The sequence below is a fragment of the Giraffa tippelskirchi genome, chromosome 8, assembly GCF_054371585.1.
Source record: "Giraffa tippelskirchi isolate mGirTip1 chromosome 8, T2T-mGirTip1v1.2.pri, whole genome shotgun sequence".
Classification (NCBI taxonomy): Eukaryota; Metazoa; Chordata; class Mammalia; order Artiodactyla; family Giraffidae; genus Giraffa; species Giraffa tippelskirchi.
The window spans coordinates 10509888-10528299 of record NC_137282.1 but is presented as its reverse complement, the minus strand read 5'-3'; the positions used below and the strand labels follow the sequence as shown (position 1 = coordinate 10528299).

At 36.3% G+C, this 18412-nt stretch overlaps 1 protein-coding gene across 8 annotated transcripts in view; it reads right to left on the bottom strand.

Moving 5' to 3' along the window:
* ADAM2 (ADAM metallopeptidase domain 2) overlaps positions 1–18412 on the bottom strand; it is a 92888-nt gene that overhangs the window by 59531 nt on the left and 14945 nt on the right. The window contains exons 5-9 of one of the 8 annotated variants that reach the window (XM_081523999.1): positions 18099–18215; positions 14114–14282; positions 9158–9214; positions 1133–1204; positions 528–694 (exon numbers count right to left, since the gene is read on the bottom strand). In XM_081523999.1, coding sequence (XP_081380125.1) covers positions 528–694; positions 1133–1204; positions 9158–9214; positions 14114–14282; positions 18099–18196 — 563 coding nt within the window. In that variant the 5' untranslated portion in view covers positions 18197–18215. Of the gene's footprint in view, positions 1–527; positions 695–1132; positions 1205–9157; positions 9215–14106; positions 14283–18095; positions 18216–18412 lie in introns of all 8 variants that reach the window. The other 7 variants (XM_081523997.1, XM_081523998.1, XM_081523992.1 and 4 more) reach the window with 7 other exon arrangements.

Here is an 18412-nt window from a genome sequence, read left to right as displayed (position 1 = left end):
TCATAGAATACATTTCTTCAAATAGATATTGCTAATATTTTACGTATAGTTAAGTGTTAGTTACTCAGTCATGTCCAACTCTTTGTGACCCCATGTACTGTGGCCCACCAGGTTCCTCTGCCCATGGGATTTTCCAGGCAAAAATACTGAAGTGAGTTGCCATTTCCTACTGCAGGGGATCTTCCCAACCCCAGGATTGAACTCATATCTCTTGAGTCTCCTGCATTGGCAGGCAGGTTCTTTACCACTAGTGCCACCACTTAGGCACATTTAACGATATGTTATATACTCAATGTAAGAAGCCATACTCTAATAAGATTGAAGTGAGTTTTAACTATCAGCCAATATATAGAGTAATTGATATTTAGTAATTCTGCTATAAAACTTATGCTGTGAAAAATACTATCCACAGGATATTGTACATAAAGAAATGACAAGATTTTTTTTCCTAAAGGCCTGTCAGAAATTTGGTCAGGTTACATATGCTTTCTAATGTATAAGATTTAGTAATGACAAGTTATACTTACACAAGTAAAAATGCCACATCATGTGGACGTAGAACAAGATAAGATCGTTTCCATTTTAAAAATCTGTGTAATAATTCATTAGCATCTCCAGTTACTGGAATTTTATTTTCATCTATCCAAAGCTCTAATGAAGATAGAATTATTGTAATATTAAATGAAGTAAAAATCTAAAATAGGAGACATAAAGAAAATATGTTCAAACTATATGGCTTAAATAGATTTGGGAATTTATCTGTAAAAATAAACACTATACTGACATATACATTAAAAATATAAACTGAAAATCTGGATTGGATCTTATAAATTCTATTAGAGAGTAATACATATCACAAATAAAACAAGTAATAAGAACATTTTGATATGCTTGTACTTAATTAAGCCAGGCCAATGTCAAGTGTTTTACCTAATTTAATCCTTACAAAACCCTAAGTAGGTATTTATAATTATTAATTACTGCAATTAAAGAGTTAGAAAACTGAAAATGGTTATATATTTGCCCTCTTTCACACAATATGTGTATTCAGGCAGGATCATTTAAAAAAAAACAAAACAAAACTCTGAAAACTGTTTAGGTAACACAAGCAAATGCATAAGTAAACACTTACAGCATTGGTCAGTCCAGTCAACTGGAAAATCTTTTGAGTGACAACAGCCGTATCAGCACCCATGTGATTATACTGAAAAAGATAATTTGAATTTTAGATTTAAATATATATGTTGCTTACTATCTAATGATGGCTATTATACTTAAATTGTAAAAGTATGAGTTAAGAAATTTTTTAAATTACAAATTTATTAGTTTTTAAATATTATCTATTATTATAGATAGCATGATATATATTAAGTGTGAAAATGAAAAACAAAAAAAAAGACACTACAAACTTTCACAAAAAGAAGAAAACTTTCTAAATTCACTTATGAGGCCAGCATTATCCTAATATCAAAACCACTCAAAAATACCATGAATAAAAGAAAATTATAGGCCAAATTCCTAATGGATATAGATGGAAAAATCCTCAAGAGAATATTGGCAATGTGAATTCAACAGCACACTGAAAGGATCATACACCACGATCCAGTGAGATTTATACCAGAGATCCAAGAATGGTTCAATCTCTCTGAATCAATCAGTGTGATACACCCCATTAACAAAATGAAGAATAAAAAAAATCATATGACCATCTCAATAGATGCAGAAAAGAAAAAACATTTGATAAATTTCAATCTGCTTTCAGGATAAAAACTCACCAAAGTGAATATAGAGAGAATATGTCACAACATAATAAAGGCCATAACCAACATCACATTCAGCAGTGTAAAGCTGGAAACTTTCCCAATAAGACCAGGAACTAGAGAAGGATACTTATAATTGCCATTTTTATCTAGCATAGTATTGGAAGTCTCAGTCAGAGCAATTAGGCAAAAAACAAAACAAAACAAAAAAAACCCCAAAACAAAACAAATAAAAGGTATTCAAATTGGTAAAAAAAAGAAGTGAAACTGTCACTATTTGCAGGTGACATAAATAGAAAACCCTAAAAGGAAAGTGTTAGTCTCTCAGTTGTGTCCAACTCTTTTGCACTGTAGCCCACCAGGCTCCTGTCTATAAAATTCTCCAGGCAAGAATACTGGATTGGGTAGCCATTCCCTTCTCCAGGGGTTCTTTCCAACCCAGGGATCAAAGCTGGGTTTCCTGCGTTGCAGGCAGATTCTTTATCATCTGAGCCACCAGGGAATTCCATCAAAAAACTGTTGGAACTAGAAAGAAATTCACTAAAGTTGCAAGATACAAAATGGATATGCAAAAATCTATTATATTATTTCTCTGCAATAATAAGCTATCAGAAAGCAAAACTAAGAAAATAATACCATTTACAATTGCATCAGAAGAGTAAAATACCTAGGAATAAATTTAACCATGAAAATGAAAGCTCCTTTCCCTGAAAACTATATGAAGACATTGATTAAAGAAACTGAAGAAGGGAGAGAATGAGGTGGTGGAGGAGTAGGTGGACATGGAGCACATCTCTCCCCACAGATACAGCAAGAATACACCTTCAGACACAGAAGTACATGCAGAACACCAGCTGAGAGAGGACAGGAGTACCTGACCAGTGGAAAAGAATATATAGAACCACACAAAACTCGGTAGGATGAAGGAACTAGGGAGAAAAATAGGAGTGTTAGTAGGATTGGACCTGCCCTCAGTGGGTGGGGAAAGTGAAGCAGGGGTCCAATTCCAACATTGGGGCAATTGTCTGAGTCAGAAGAGAAACATTTAAGGCTGAGAGTGAAACAACTGAACTGTGGCACCTAAATGGAATGAGAATCAGACAGTCCTTGCCGCAGCCATACATATCCTGGACAGTGATGTAGGTTCCCTAGAAGGCACAGCAGTTGGGAACTTGAGTTTAAGGATCGTGGAGCAATCCCAGGGTGAGGGCTGCTGTTGACTGTGGAGAGACGGATCAAGGGGATGTGAGGGAGGAGACTGTGGTGGGAAATGCCGGTGAAGGAAAGCCAGGCAGCCATGGAAGAAAGGTGATACTGCTGAGTCACGTGTAGGGGGTGGAGCCATCACCATACCCTCTCTCTCTGCACACGCCTGCATCAGCAGCTGAACAGTAGAGAGGCTGGCCCCAAAACATCTGACACACTGAACTACAGAGCAGGACCCCACCCAGGGTGCTCCTTTAAGTGCCTGATGTGCAAGACTACACAGTAGGACTCCAGCCAGGGGGTTCCCTCTATGAGCCTAATGTGCCCAATAACAGAGAAGGACCCCAGGCAAGTGACAGAACGGGCAGAGATACAGAGAAAAACTGGCTATAGAGACCTTCTAATCTTCAGCTACAAGAAACTTGAAGAAAGACTCTGATAAGGTTATAACTCCTGTGGTGTAGGCAGTCTGTGCCCCTGAACACTTGGCACCTAGGGTCCCTGCAAGCCAAGCAGCTGCACCACCTTCATGATCAACCCTCACTGGGGCAAAGCCACCACAGGCATAAAAAATCTTGTGTCTATGCTCGCAGGGTCGCTTCGAGCATGTTCAACTCTTTGTGACCCTGTGGACTGTGACCTGCGAGGCTTCTCTGCCAGGGAAGTTCTCCAGGGAAGAACACTGGAGCGTATTGGCCAATATTGGTTGCCATACTCTTCTAGAGCATTTTATTTCCTGCTTCCCTAGCTGCCAACTCCCCTGAGTACCTGGTGCTGCCAGAACCCCTGCAACCCAAGCAGCTGCACCACGTCCACACCTGGCCCTCACTGGGGCAGACCCAAGTCCTCCAGGGCAGCCTCAGGAGCAAACCCCAGTGGACTAGGCACATGCAGAGATGGAAAGAAAACCACAACTGAAACCCAGGGGCAGTGTGGCTAAGGAAGAAGACTCAACCCCTCCCACCAGCTGTACAAGCTGCAGATTAAATCCACGTGATCAACTAGGCAGACTCTGTGTCTGTGGAACATATATAAAAGGACATTGAGAGCTCCCACAAAAGAAAACACACTAGTTCTGACAGCTGTGGACATTGGAGGCAAGAACACACAGGAGTAGGAGCAGATTAGAATCTGAGCTGCCCCCACGTCAGGACCAGAGACCAGCACAGTGTTGGAGGGCATCCTAGGGAGGTGAGGTGGACTGTGACTCCCAGAGAGGGAAAGGACTCTGACAGCAATGACTCAAGAAAAACATTTATTATTCTTATGTTTTGACTTGTTCTGTAGATTCATTTGGATTTTTTAAAACTTTTTTCTTTATTTATTTTTCTTTTTTTTTTTTCTTCTGCTCCCCTCCAACCCTGCAATGCAGTTTTTTACTTTATTGGCACTATGAAATCTAATTAAGCCTCTGAGCTTCTTTTTTTCTCTTTCTCAGTCACATTTTTTTTATTGTTGTTATAAACCCTGCCTCTATGTTGTGCTTTTCCAGTTTTATGGAGTTTCCCCATTTTTTTTTCTTTTCTCCATTTTAAATCTTAAGTTTTAATTTCTTTAAAACATATTATTATTTTTTCTACATTTATACCTTTGTTTGCTTTTCCTACTGTTCTCTTCCCCTTGCAGTTAATCTTTAATGTATATAAATCTTCTTTATCTAGCTCTATTTAACTTTGCATATCTATTCTTTTCCTTTCCATTCAACATATTTATTAGTTTTGTTTTCATTGCTTTATTCCCCACTTGGAACCTTGCTTTAGTTTTGTTTTCCAGTTTGCACTTTAGTTAGTTTTGTTCTTAACTGGTAGATATAATTTTTGTTTCCTTTGTTTACTGGGTCAATCTACTGTACTTTACTTTTGTTGGACTGTTTTGATTTTGCTTATGGGTGTATATGTACATATTTTAATTATTCTTTGCCTGATTTTGTAACTGCCACTTGTCTGAGGTTCATCTTTGGTTTCTCATTTTTGGGTATTTGTTTTAATTTCACTTAATGCCGTAACAAATCACTTGTGGAATCTTCATTCCTGACCAGAGATCAAGCCCTGAGCCTTTGGAGTGGGAGCACTGACTTCAAGACCCTAGACTACCAGAGAACTAACCGTAGGGGGTATCAAATAGTGAGAACTCACACAAACGAAACCACCTGAATACAAGACCCAGCATCACCCAACCAGCATTAGCATTTGTTTCTAAACAACAAACCAAACAAAAATACAAACAGAATCATCAGCAGATAGGATTACCACCTCACTCAACCTTGCCAATCAGAGGAAAAAAGAAAAAAAAAACAAAAAACTCAGCACAAAACTCACCCTAGTCAAAGCTTACACAAACCACCGGACCAAACTTAGGAGGGCAGAAACCAAAAGGAAAAAAGAATTCAACCTTGAAGCCTGGAAAAACGAGACCTCAAACACAATAAGTTAAAAAAGAAATAATGAAAAGGCAGAGAAATACTACGCAAATGAAGGAACAAACTAGAAACTCAGAAGTCCAAATAAATGAAGAGGAAATAGGCAAGCTACCTGAAAAAGAATTCAGAATACTGATAGTAAAGATGATAAAAAACCTTGAGAACAGAATGGAGAAAATGCAAGAATCCATTAACAAAGACCTAGAAGAATTAAAACACAAGCAACACAATGACTGAAATTAAAAATACTCTAAGGAATCAATACTAGAAGGAATCAAGAGCAGAATATCTGAAGCAGAAGAATGAATCAGTGGGCTGGAAGATAAAATGGTGGAAATAACTTTCGAAGAGCACAATAAAGTAAAAAGAATGAAAAGAACTGAGGATAGTCTCAGAGACCCCTGGGACAATATCAAATTCACCAACATTCGAATTAGATGGGTCCCAGAAGAAGAATAGAAAAAGAAAGGGTATGAGAAAAATTTTGAAGAGATTATAGTTGAAAATTTCCCCAAACAAGGAATAGGAAATAGTCAATCAAGTCAAAGAGGTGCAAAGAGACCCATACAGGATAAACCCAAGGAGAAACACATCAAGCACATACTAATCAAACTTACAGAGACTAAAGACAAAGGAAATATGCTAAAAGCAGCAAGGGAAAAGCAGCAGTAACATACAAGGGAAACCCCATAGGTTTAACATCTGGTCTTTCAGCAGAAATTCTGCAGGCCAGAAGGGAAGAGCAGGATATTTTTAAAGTACTGAAAGGGAAAAATCTACAACCAAGATTACTGTACCTGGCAAGGATCTCATTCAAACGGAATATTACTCAGCCATTAAAAAAAATACATTTGAATCGGTTCTACTGAGATGGATGAAACTGGAGCCCATTATACAGAGTGAAGCAAGCCAGAAAGAAAAACAACAATACAGTATACTAATGCATATATATGGAATTTGAAAGATGGTAACGATAACTCTATATGCGAGACAGAATAAGAGACACAGATGCATAGAACAATTTTATGGACTCTGAGGGAGAAGGTGAGGGTGGGACGTTCTGGGAGAACAGCATTGAAACATGTATATTATCATATGTGAAACAGAACACCATTCCATGTTCGATGCATGAGACAAGGGCTCAGGGCTGGGGCAATGGGATGACCCAGAGGGATGGGACGAGGAGGGAGGTGGGTGGGGGGGGGGGGAAAAAACAAAATTGATGGGGAGATAAAAAGATTTTCAGACAAACAAAAGTTAAGAGAATTCAGTATGACCAAACCTTTGAGAATTCAGTATGACCAAAGCTTTAGAACAAATATTAAAGGGACTTATATAGTCAAGAAATACAAGAGAAGAAAAAGATCTACAAATGAAAACAATTAAGAAAATGGAAATAGGAACATATATATGAATAATTACTTTAAATGTAAACAGATGAAATGCTCCAACCAAAAGACACAGACTGGCTGAATGGATACAAAACATGACCCATATATATGCTGTCTACAAGAAACTCACTTCAGACCTAAAGATACATATAGACAGAAAGTGAGAGGATGGAAGAATATATTCCATGCAAATGGGAAGCAAAAGAAACCTGGAGTAGCAATCCTCATATCAGACAAAATCAGTTCAGTTCAGTTCAGTTGCTCAGTTATGTCCAACTCTTTGCGACCCCATGAATTGCAGCACGCCAGGCCTCTCTGTCCATCACCAACTCCCGGAGTCCACCCAAACCCATGCCCATCGAGTCAGTGATGCCATCCAACCATCTCATCCTCTGTCGTCCCCTTCTCCTCCCGCCCCCAATCCTACCCAGCATTAGGGTCTTTTCCAATGAGTCAACCCTTCGCATGAGATGGCCAAAGTATTGGAGTCTCAGCTTCAACATCAGACCTCCCAATGAACACCCAGGATTGATCTCTTTTAGGATGGATTGATTGGATCTCCTTGCAATCCAAGGGACTCTCAAGAGTCTTCTCCAACACCACAGTTCAAAAGCATCAATTCTTTGGCGGTCAGCATTCTTCACTGTCCAACTCTCACATCCATACATGACCACTGGAAAAACCATAGCCTTGACTAGACGGACTTTTGTTGGCAAAGTAATGTCTCTGCTTTTAAATATGCTATCTAGGTTGGCCATAACCTTCCTTGCAAGGAGTAAGTGTCTTTTAATTTCATGGCTGCAGTCACCATCAGCAGTGATTCTGGAGCCCCAAAAAATAAAGTCTGATACTGTTTCCACTGTTTCCCCATCTATTTTCCATGAAGTGATGGGACCAGATGCCATGATCTTAGTTTTCTGAATGTTGAGCTTTAAGCCAACTTTTTCACTCTCCTCTTTCACCTTCATCAAGAGGCTCTTTAGTTCTTCTTCACTTTCTGCCATAAGGGTGGTGTCATCTGCATATCTGAGGTTATTGATATTTCTCCCGGCAATCTTAATTCCAGCTTGTGTTTCTTCCAGCCCAGCATTTCTCATGATGTACTCTGCATATAAGTTAAATAAGCAGGGTGACAATATACAGCCTTGACATACTCCTTTTCCTATTTGGAAGCAGTCTGTTGTTCCATGTCCAGTTCTAACTGTTGCTTCCTGACCTGCATACTGGTTTCTCAAGAGACAGGTCAGATGGTCTGGTATTCCCATCTCTTTCAGAATTTTCCACAGTTTATTGTGATCCACACAGTCAAAGGCTTTGGCATAGTCAATAGTTATGCAGTACAATATACAAATTAAGAGAATCCCAGAAAAAGAAGAGAAATTATCTAAATAACGGCCAAAGCTTGTCAAATTTGATGAAACACATGAACCCACAAATCCTAGAAGCTTAACAAATTCTAAGAAGGATACCGCCAAAGGGATTCATACCAAGATACATTATAATCAAATTATCTAAAGCTAAAAACAAAGAGAATACTAATATTGAAGACAGTAAGAAAAAAGCAACTAACCATGTAAAAGGGATGATAATAAGATTACTAGCCAATTTCTTAGCAAAAACTGCAGAGGCCAGAAGACAATGAGATGTTATATTTAAAGTACTGAACACCAAATGGAAAAGGCGCCTTAGAAGACAGCTTGGTAATTTCTCACACACACAAAAGAAAACACCAAACAAAAAACAGACTGTTATTGTATGATGTAGCAATCATGCTGCTATATATTTATCCAAAGGATATTAAATATGTCCATGAAAAAACTTGTACAGGGATATTTACAGCAGCTTGATTCATAACTGCCAGAATGTGGAGGCAACCAAGATGCCCTTTAGAAGGTGAATGGATAAACAAACTTTGGTATATGCAGACAATACAATATTATTAAGTTGTAAAAGAAATTAGCTCTAAAGCCATGATAAGGCACGTAGTAAAGTTAAATGTATGTTACCAAGGTAAAGAAGACAATCCATAGTGGCTATAGACCTCACATTTCAACTATGTGACATTCTCAAAAAGGCAAAATTATGGAGATGGTAAAAAAAATCAAAGGTTACTAGACGTTACAAGTATGGGAATGATGAATAAAAATTACTCAGAAACTATTCTGTATGAAACAGATGTTTTCATTTATGTTAATTATATAAAATGAAAAATAAACTAATAGAGATTTGATTTTCAATTTACTACTGATACCAGTAATTTAAATTCATTAAAGCAGAAATTATTATTTATTTTCTGTGTTAAAAATTTATTCCAATGTTTTTTATTACCTCCCATTGCTAATATAAATTAACATGAGACAAATAAATGAAAGTATACTTACCAAGTCTTTTTCAACTACAATATGCATTTCTATATACTGAGAGAAGTCTGGAACAGGCTAAAAAAAACCACAAACAGGTAAAAATTGAAGAATTATTTAAATATTTTAAGTAATATCACTACTCCACAAATTCAATGTTAGAAATTCAATTTTATATATTAAAATAGAAGTCATTTTCAGACTACTGTCTTTGTTGCCTCTTTTGCATCTGTTCAATCAATTAATTTACTCAGAAAACAATCAACTAATTTACTCAGAAAATAACTTTACCTTCTATTGGTACAGGGCTACTCATTTGATTCTCTGCTCTGAAGGACATCTTCCCTTGATCACCATTATGTGTGAATTTACATTAGTTTAATGATTCCGTCATACATTATTATGTGTTATGATTTTATCTGTGACCTTGAAAGAGTAAGGGCACCTCTCTGTTTAGAGGGGTGGAATTCCATCTGAATATAAAGCTAATCTTTGTATAAATGACCTCAGAAAAATGTGAGCAACAGAGAAACAAAATGACTGAGTTTCTTAAATTGTGCCATAGATATCGCAGGATGTGGAATCTGGTTATAATGTTACCACAGTGGTTAACTTACGCACCAGTGTGAGGCCCAATGGGCTTATGATCTGTGTGATTTACACCCTGCCAATTTCTAGGGACAAAGTAATACTTGTTTTAACTACCATTAGTAAAATATTACTTGTTTCCATCATTATTTTTATATGGATTTAACCTAGGAGGAATACACTAAAAGGAAAACTTATGAGACCGTCTTTGTGGACACTCTAAGACTGTAGTGTATTTAACTCAAAATAGTTACTAATACCATCAACAAGCAATGGACAAATATATAGAAACAGAAAAGGAGAATCAAATTTCAAAAATTGAGAAAACTCTTATTATGCTTATTTTAATGTCTGCATTTTTTTTTCTTTTTACACTGATATTTAATTCCTTGAAAGTTCAAAACTATCACATTTTACTTAAAGCATTTTCCTTAACATAAAGAGGAGCAATAAAGAGGGAAAAACTAATCTGGGACTTAGGAAAGATGAGAAAAGTGAAGACTATAGTAATTTAAAGGGAAAAAGTTAATAAGGTCATTAAGACAAATTCAGGACTGCATGATTGTTCATTTTTTCCACCTTTAAAAATTCTTTTAAAGCCTTGAAGACTTGGGTTGTTTTTTTTTTTTTCAAAACAATGCAAATGAAATCCCCTTACAGTCTAACCGATTTATTATATTCCATCCAAGGATCAGTACCAAATGTTTCATGATAGTTTTGCTTATAGGACTCCATCCTTTCGTTTAGGATGAAACAAGGAAAAGACACTACTTCACTGGAGGATAAACACAAGCATTTATATTAATTGTGTTAGGGTTATATTAATAATTTGAAGGATTCAAAGTTATTTCTTTGTTTTAACCAACATAAGTTGCTACTGATGCTGCTGCTTAGTTGATAAGTCGTGTCTGACTCTTTTGTGACCCAATGGACTGCAGCCTGCCAGGCTCCTCTGTCCATGGGACTTCTCAGGCAAGAATACTGAAGTGGGTTGCCATTTCCTTCTCCAGGGGATTTTCCTGACTCAGGGTTCGAACTGTGTCTCCTGCATCACTTGCATTGGCGGGCGGGTTCTTTACAATTGCGCCACCTGAGAAGCCCAACATAAGAGTTAGCTGACTTACATTTCCTGAAGTAATCCTTATTTATTTTCATCTTTGAGATAAGGACTGATGATATTTAGTTGATAATTTATTCATTTATTTGCTGGACAATAAACTTTGCCAACAAAGGTCCGTCTAGTCAAGGCTATGGTTTTTCCAGTGGTCATGTATGGATGTGAGAGTTGGACGGTGAAGAAAGCTGAGCCCGAAGAGTTGATGTTTTTGAACTGTGGTGTTGGAGAAGACTGTTGAGAGTCCCTTGGACTGCAAGGAGATCCAACCAGTCCATCCTAAAGGATATCAGTCCTGGGTGTTCACTGGAAGGACTGATGTTGAAGCTGAAAGTCCAATACTTTGGCCACCTCATGTGAAGAGCTGACTCATTGGAAAAGACCCTAATGCTGGGAAGGATTGGGGGCAGGAGAAGAAGGGGATGACAGAGGATGAGATGGTTGGATGGCATCACTGACTCGATGGCCATGGGTTTGGGTAAACTCTGGGAGTTGGTGATGGACAGGGAGGCCTGGCGTGCTGCGATTCATGGGGTCACAAAGAGTCACACACAACTGAGTGACTGAACTGAACTGAAACTTTCAAGAGAAAGGGTATATATTTTAGCAAAACAATTAAAATTTAAGACAAAGGTGCATAAAAGAATGTCAAGAAATCTGTGCATTGGAAAGGTGGGTGGGTGTTAAGATTTCAGAAGACCTCAAAAGCTATTTAATGTAGTAAAAGAAAGTAGCCAATAAAGAAAACCAATTTCTTGGATATGTGTTATATGAGGTTGACACCAATTACCTGAAAATTTGCTTTGGTCAAGTAAACACTAGAGAATTGGATCTAGGGAAGAAGACTACAGAACACTACTAAGTAATCCAATTGCAATATAGTTGGAGTAAAGAGTTAATTAGAAGATGCCAAAGATCACTGTTAAGAATATTCAGGGAGTGAGAAGGGACATGAAGATGTTGATAGATGACAGACAATAGATAGAAAAACATATAAGTAGGGAGAGAGTTAATGTGTGTGTTTGTGTATTTTGTTTAACTTGGGCAATCATCCTGTGCTACATAAGCTCAATAAGTAATAAAAAATGGAATGAGAGTGGGAGATCTATAAATTACAGTAGGTAAAGCCATGAAAAAATATACAAGATAATGTATAAGGCAAACAAAAACCTGAGACTTAACACAGGAAACGCTGGAGAAGGAAATGGCAACCCACTCCACTGTTCTTGCCTGGAAAATCCCATGGATGGAGGAGCCTGGCAGGCTACAGTTATTGGGGTCGCAAAACGTTGGACACAACTGAGCAACTGAGCACAACACAGGAAATAGCATTATCTAGAATATGAGTGTATAAGGAAAACAGAGAGGGTGATACGTAAAGAGAGGCAGGAGAATTTTATCAGAGAGTAAAGTGAGTTGAAAATTCCAGGGAGTTTTTATGTTATTTCACCATTAGCATTATACTTCATGGTAGTGGACTGAAACAACACAGAATCTACACAATCCCAGCTTTCATTTTTGGGAAATGAAAATAAGTGAATGCTAACATTTATTTGGAAATTGACAGCATCAAGAATAGTCAAAACAATCTCGAAAAACAACACTACTGAAGGATGTACACTTACTAATTTTAGAACTTATTTCAAAAATATCGCAGTAAAAAAAAATGGGACTCTGGTATAAGAATAGACATAAAGATCAATGGAATATTATTGCATGTGCAAAAATAATCCCTAAATCTATGGTCAACTGATTTTGAAATAAAAGGGCCATGAAAATTCATTGAATAAAAGATGAGTGTCTTCAACAAACGGTGTTGGGAAAACTAGATATGCATATGAAAAATGATGAATTTAGAGCCCTTCTCCCTTTTTACAAAAAATTAAATTAAGTTGTGTCATATATTGAAATGTAAGAGATTAAAGAATAAAACTTTTAGAGGAAATATGAAATAAATTTTGTAAATCTGGTGTGATAATTAATTTTATCTGTGAACTTGACTGGGCCAAAAATGCCTGGATATTTGTCCAAAAATCATTCTGGATATTTATGTGAAAATAATTTTGGATAAGATAAACATTTAAATTGGTGGACTTCTGGTGGAGTAGATTATCCTTCATAACATGTGTGTACCTCATCTGCTCAGTTAAAAGTATTAATAGAACAAGGACTACCTTGTAAGCAAGAATGTACACATTGCTGTATTTAAAGTGGACAACCAACAAGGACCTACTGTATAGCACAGGAAACTCTGCTCAATATTATGTGGCAGCCTGGATGGGCAGAGGGTGGAAGTTTGGGGGAGAATGGTAACATACATAAGCATGGCTGAATCCCGTTGCTTGTCCACCTGAAACTATCACAACATATTAATCAGCTATACTCCAATACAAAATAAAAAGTTAAAAAAAAATTCCTTCCAACCATCTGCCTTTAGACTTGAACACAACTTTTCTGTGGTCTCCAGACTGCCTGTCTGCAGTCTACTTTAAATTTTCTCATTCTCTCTGTGTGTATTTATATCAAATATATGTATATGTGTGTATATATACATGTAGACACACACACACACACACATATACATCTTGTTGGTTCTGCTTTTCTAGAGAAATGTCTGTCATGAAAGACACCCTTTTAACTATTGTAGCTGTGGAGCTGAGATTGTTGAAAACCAAACACAGAATCTCACTTTGTGAGTGAATGGACTACAACACAGGTCGAACTTCTACCCTCAAAGGGTGTCTGCTGAAAGAAGTAAGATCCTAAAAGTTGGAATGTAGGTGCATGAGAAACTCTGGTGAAGCTGGGGTCATTAACCTTTTAAACTCTGGTGAGTCTTCTTTGTTGATTGAAGAAGTCTCTCCAACTCTGGATAAGGATATAAGAAAAGTATAATGGCCTACTCTAAGGCAGTTACCATAAAAGACACTTGTGATTCTTCTCAGGATCCTAGATAGATGTCTTCAGTATTTATGTGAATGTCACTCATGCTTATTTTATCAAAATTCAGACATAATGAATACGGAGAAACGAGTGCATCTGCAGACAACAAAGGTCTGGATCACAGGGGAAAATGCCACTAATGGTGGAAAAATGCCAGCTTGGAGTTCTGGAAAACTGAGTGACAAGTTTTGAGGCTTACAATACAAGCTATGAAGTGTCTGGTATGTCTTGCTCTCTCTCAATAATTTGTAAGCAACTTGTTTATCATAAAAATATATTGTTTATATGGCTGCATAGTAATAACCACATAGTTTACTCAATTGACCACTCACCTCTACATTTTGTATCCTATAGGGCTTTTCTCTTGGCTCAATTGCTTTCTCAGTATATACAGAAGCACTTGAATCCCTAGGTTTTATTTGATAAACCATATGTTCAAAACCAATTGAAGGCTCCAAGGGCTCAATTCCATAACTTACATTTTCAAACTGCAGTAAGCCCCTACAAATTCCAAAAAATAAGTGAATAAATACAATAATTCATTTTTCTTTAAGTCAATAAAATGAAACAATCAGTTTTTTAATAGTATGTAGATTATTTTCAGTCTTAGCCTTGGGTGGTGAAGTAGGAAAACATTACCAAGAATCCACAAATTTATTGAGTGGAATGAGTAGTAGTAATGCTATTGGAATTTATCTAGCTATAATTAATACTATATAGTTTCCACATATACTAAAAAAAAAAAACACCTTAATTCAGGAGGGGAGTAGGAGACATTGCAAGAGTTTTCATACCATGCTTTTCTAATGACTGCTGCTGCTGCTAAGTCGCTTCAGTCATGTCCGACTCTGTGTGACCCCATAGACAGCAGCCCACCAGGCTCTGCCGTCCCTGGGATTCTCCAGGCAAGCACACTGGAGTGGGTTGCCATTACCTTCTCCAATGCATGAAAGTGAAAAGTGAAAGTGAAGTCACTCAGTCGCGACTGACTCTTCGCCACCCCATGGACTGCAGCCTACCAGGCTCCTCCATCTGCAGGATTTTCCAGGCAAGAGTACTGGAGTGGGGTGCCATTGCCTTCTCCATTTCTAATTACAGTTTCCCATAATAAGCCATGCCTCACTTTAAAACTTAGCAAAGATCAATGAAACTAAAAGCTGATTCATTGAGAGGATAAACAAAATTAATAAACCTTTAGCCAGACTCATCAAGAAAAAAAGAAGAGGACTCAAATCAATACAATTAGAAATGAAAAAGGAGAAGTTATAATTGACACTACAAGTTGCTACAAGCAACTATATGCCAATAAAATGGACAACTTAGAAGAAGTGGACAAATTCTTAGAAGGATACAGGCTTCTAAGAGTGAACCAGAAAGAAATGGAAAATATGAACAGAATAATGACAAGTACTGAAATTGAAACTGTAATTAAAACTTCCAAACAAAAGGCCAGGGACAGAAAACTTAGCAGGTGAATTATTTTAAGCATTTAGAGAAGAGTTAACACTTATTCTTCTCAAATCATCCCAAAAAATTGCAGAAGAAGGAACACTTCCAAGCTCATTCTATGAGGCCATCACCATCATGACACCAAACCCAGAAAATGATGTCACAAATAAATAATATTAAAGGCCAATATCACTGATGAACATGGATGCAGAAATTCTCAACAAAATACTAGCAAATAGAATCCAACAACACATTAAAATAATCATATACCATGAGCAAGTGGGATTTATCACAGGGATGGAAGGATTCCTCAACATACGTAAATTGATCACTGTGATATACCACATTAACAAACTGAAGAAGAAAAGCCATACTATCATTTCAATACACAGAAAAAGCTTTGACAAAACTCAACACCTATTTATGATAAAAACACTCCAGAAAGTGAACATAGCAGGAACATCTTCAACATAATAAAGGCCATATATGACAAATCCACAGCAAACATCATTCTCAACAGTGAAAAAACTGAAAGCATTTCCTCTAAGATCAGGAACAAGACAAGGATATTCACTCTCACCACTTTTATTCAACACAGTTTTGGAAGTCCTAGCCAGGGCAATCAGAGAAGAAAAAGAAATAAAAGGAGTACAAACTGGAAAAGAAGTAAAACTGTCCTGTTTGCAGATTAATGGTACTATACACAGAAAATCCTAAAGATACCACCAGAAAATTACTAGAGCTCATTAATGAACTTGAGAAAGTTGTAGGATACAAAATTAATACACTAAAATCTCTTGCATTTCTATACATTAACAATGCAAGATCCAAAAGAGAAATTAATGAAACAATCTACTTACCATCATATCAAAAAGAACCAAGTAACTAGCAATAAACCTACCTAAGGAGGCAAAAGACCTGTACTCAGAAAGCTCTAATATACTGATAAGAGAAAGCAAAGATGACACAAACAGATGTAGAGATATACCATGTTCTCAGATTTGAAGAATCAATATTGTCAAAATGACTATACTATCCAAAGTAATCTACAGATTAAATGCAATCACTATCAAATTCCCAGTGGCATTTTTCACAGAATTAGAACAAAAAAAAAATTAAAATTTGTATGAAAACACAAAAGACCTTGAATGGCCAAAGCAATCTTGAGAAAGAAAACTGCAGCTGGAGGAATCAGGCTACCCAACTTCAGAGTATACTACAAAGCTACATTCATGAAAACAGTATGGCATTGGCACAATAGTAAAAATATTGAAACTGGATATAAATTTCAGAGCTAAATCTATGACCTATGGTCACCTAATCTATGAGAAGGAGGCAAGATATACAATGGAGAAAAGACAATCTCTTCAATAAGTGGTGCTAGGAAAAAGAAAACTGGACAGCTATATGTAAAAGAATAAAACTAGAGCATTCTTTAATACCATACACAAAAATAAACTCAAAATGAATTAAAGACCTGAATATAAAACTGGACTGTATAATACTCTTAGAGGAAAACACAGGCAAAACACTTTCTGGCATAAATTGAAGCAAGATCTTTTTTGATCCACCTCTCAGAGTAATGAAAATAAAACCAAAAGTAAATGGAACATAATATAACTTAAAAATTTTGCATAGCAAAAGAAAACCATCAACAAAACAAAAATATAAGCCCACAAAATAGGAGAAAATATTTGCAAGGGATTAATCTTCTAAATACTTAAACAGTGCATTCAGCTCAATAGTAAAAAAACACAACAAACTAATCAAAAACAGAGGTGGAAGATCTAAACAGACATTTCTCCAAAGACGATATACATATGGCACATGAAAAAATGTTTAATATCACTAATTATTAGAGAAATGCAAATCAAAACTACAATGAGGAACCACCTCACACTATTCAGAATGGCCATAATTAAAAAGTATACAAATAAATAATGCTGGTGAGGGTGTGGAGAAAAGGGAACCCTCCCACACTGTTGGTCAAATTATAAATTGGTACAGCCATTTTGGAGAACAGTATGGTAGCTCCTTAAAAAACTAAAAATAGAGCTACCATGTGGCATAGAAATCTGACCCTTGGGTATGTATCTGGAGAAAAGCATAATTTGAAAAGATACATGTGCCCCAATATTCACTGCAGCACTATTTATAATAGCCATGACACGGAAGCAACCTAAATGTCCACTAACAGAGGAATGAATAAAGAAGATGTGCTACATATCTACATTGGAAGATGTAGATAAAAAGAATATAAAGGCCATAAAAGCCATAAAAGGATGAAATAATGCCATTTGTAGCAACATGGATGGACCTAGAGATTGTCATACTGATTGAAGTTAAGTTGGTCAGAGAAAGACAAATATTATCTGATACCACTTATATGTGGAATTTAAAAAAATGTTACAAATGAGCATATTTACAAAACAGAAATAGAGTCACAGATGTAGAAAACAAACTTAGGGTTACCAACGGGGATGGGTGGAGGGCGGGATTAAATTGGTAAATGCAAATTGACATATACACACTACTATATATAAAATAAATAACCAATAAGAACCTCCTGAATAGCACAAGAAACTTTACTCAATATTCTGTAATATTCTATATGGCAGAATAATCTAAAGAATATTGGATATATATATATATATATATATGAATACGTATGTGTATATATATATACACACACACACACACACATGCACCTGACTCATTTTGCTATACAGTAGAATCTAACATAACATTGTAAATCAACTGTACTTCAATAAAAAGTAATTAAAAGTAAAACTTCTGAATATAATTTCTAAATTTGAAAAGCATTTCTTAAAAATTCCATTTTGCAACCATAAAATTATATATCACAACCTGAGTCCAGTACATGTGCTAATGACTGCCATAGAATTTGGATAACCTTCAATATATCCTTGGTAGTAGCAAATATTCTGAAAAATAAAGGAAAACATGTACACTTCTATTAGAATACTTCATGTTAAATGCACTATTCTCAAATATTTAAAACATATATACATATAGTGTATGCATCAAACACTTACTATTTCCAAGACAGATGTATAAGATTATTAGATGAACATTTAACCTCAGTTTTCCAAAATTGTGCCTACAAGTTTCTAAGAATAAGTACACTTCCATGATCTTTTCTATTATAAATTAAATATGAC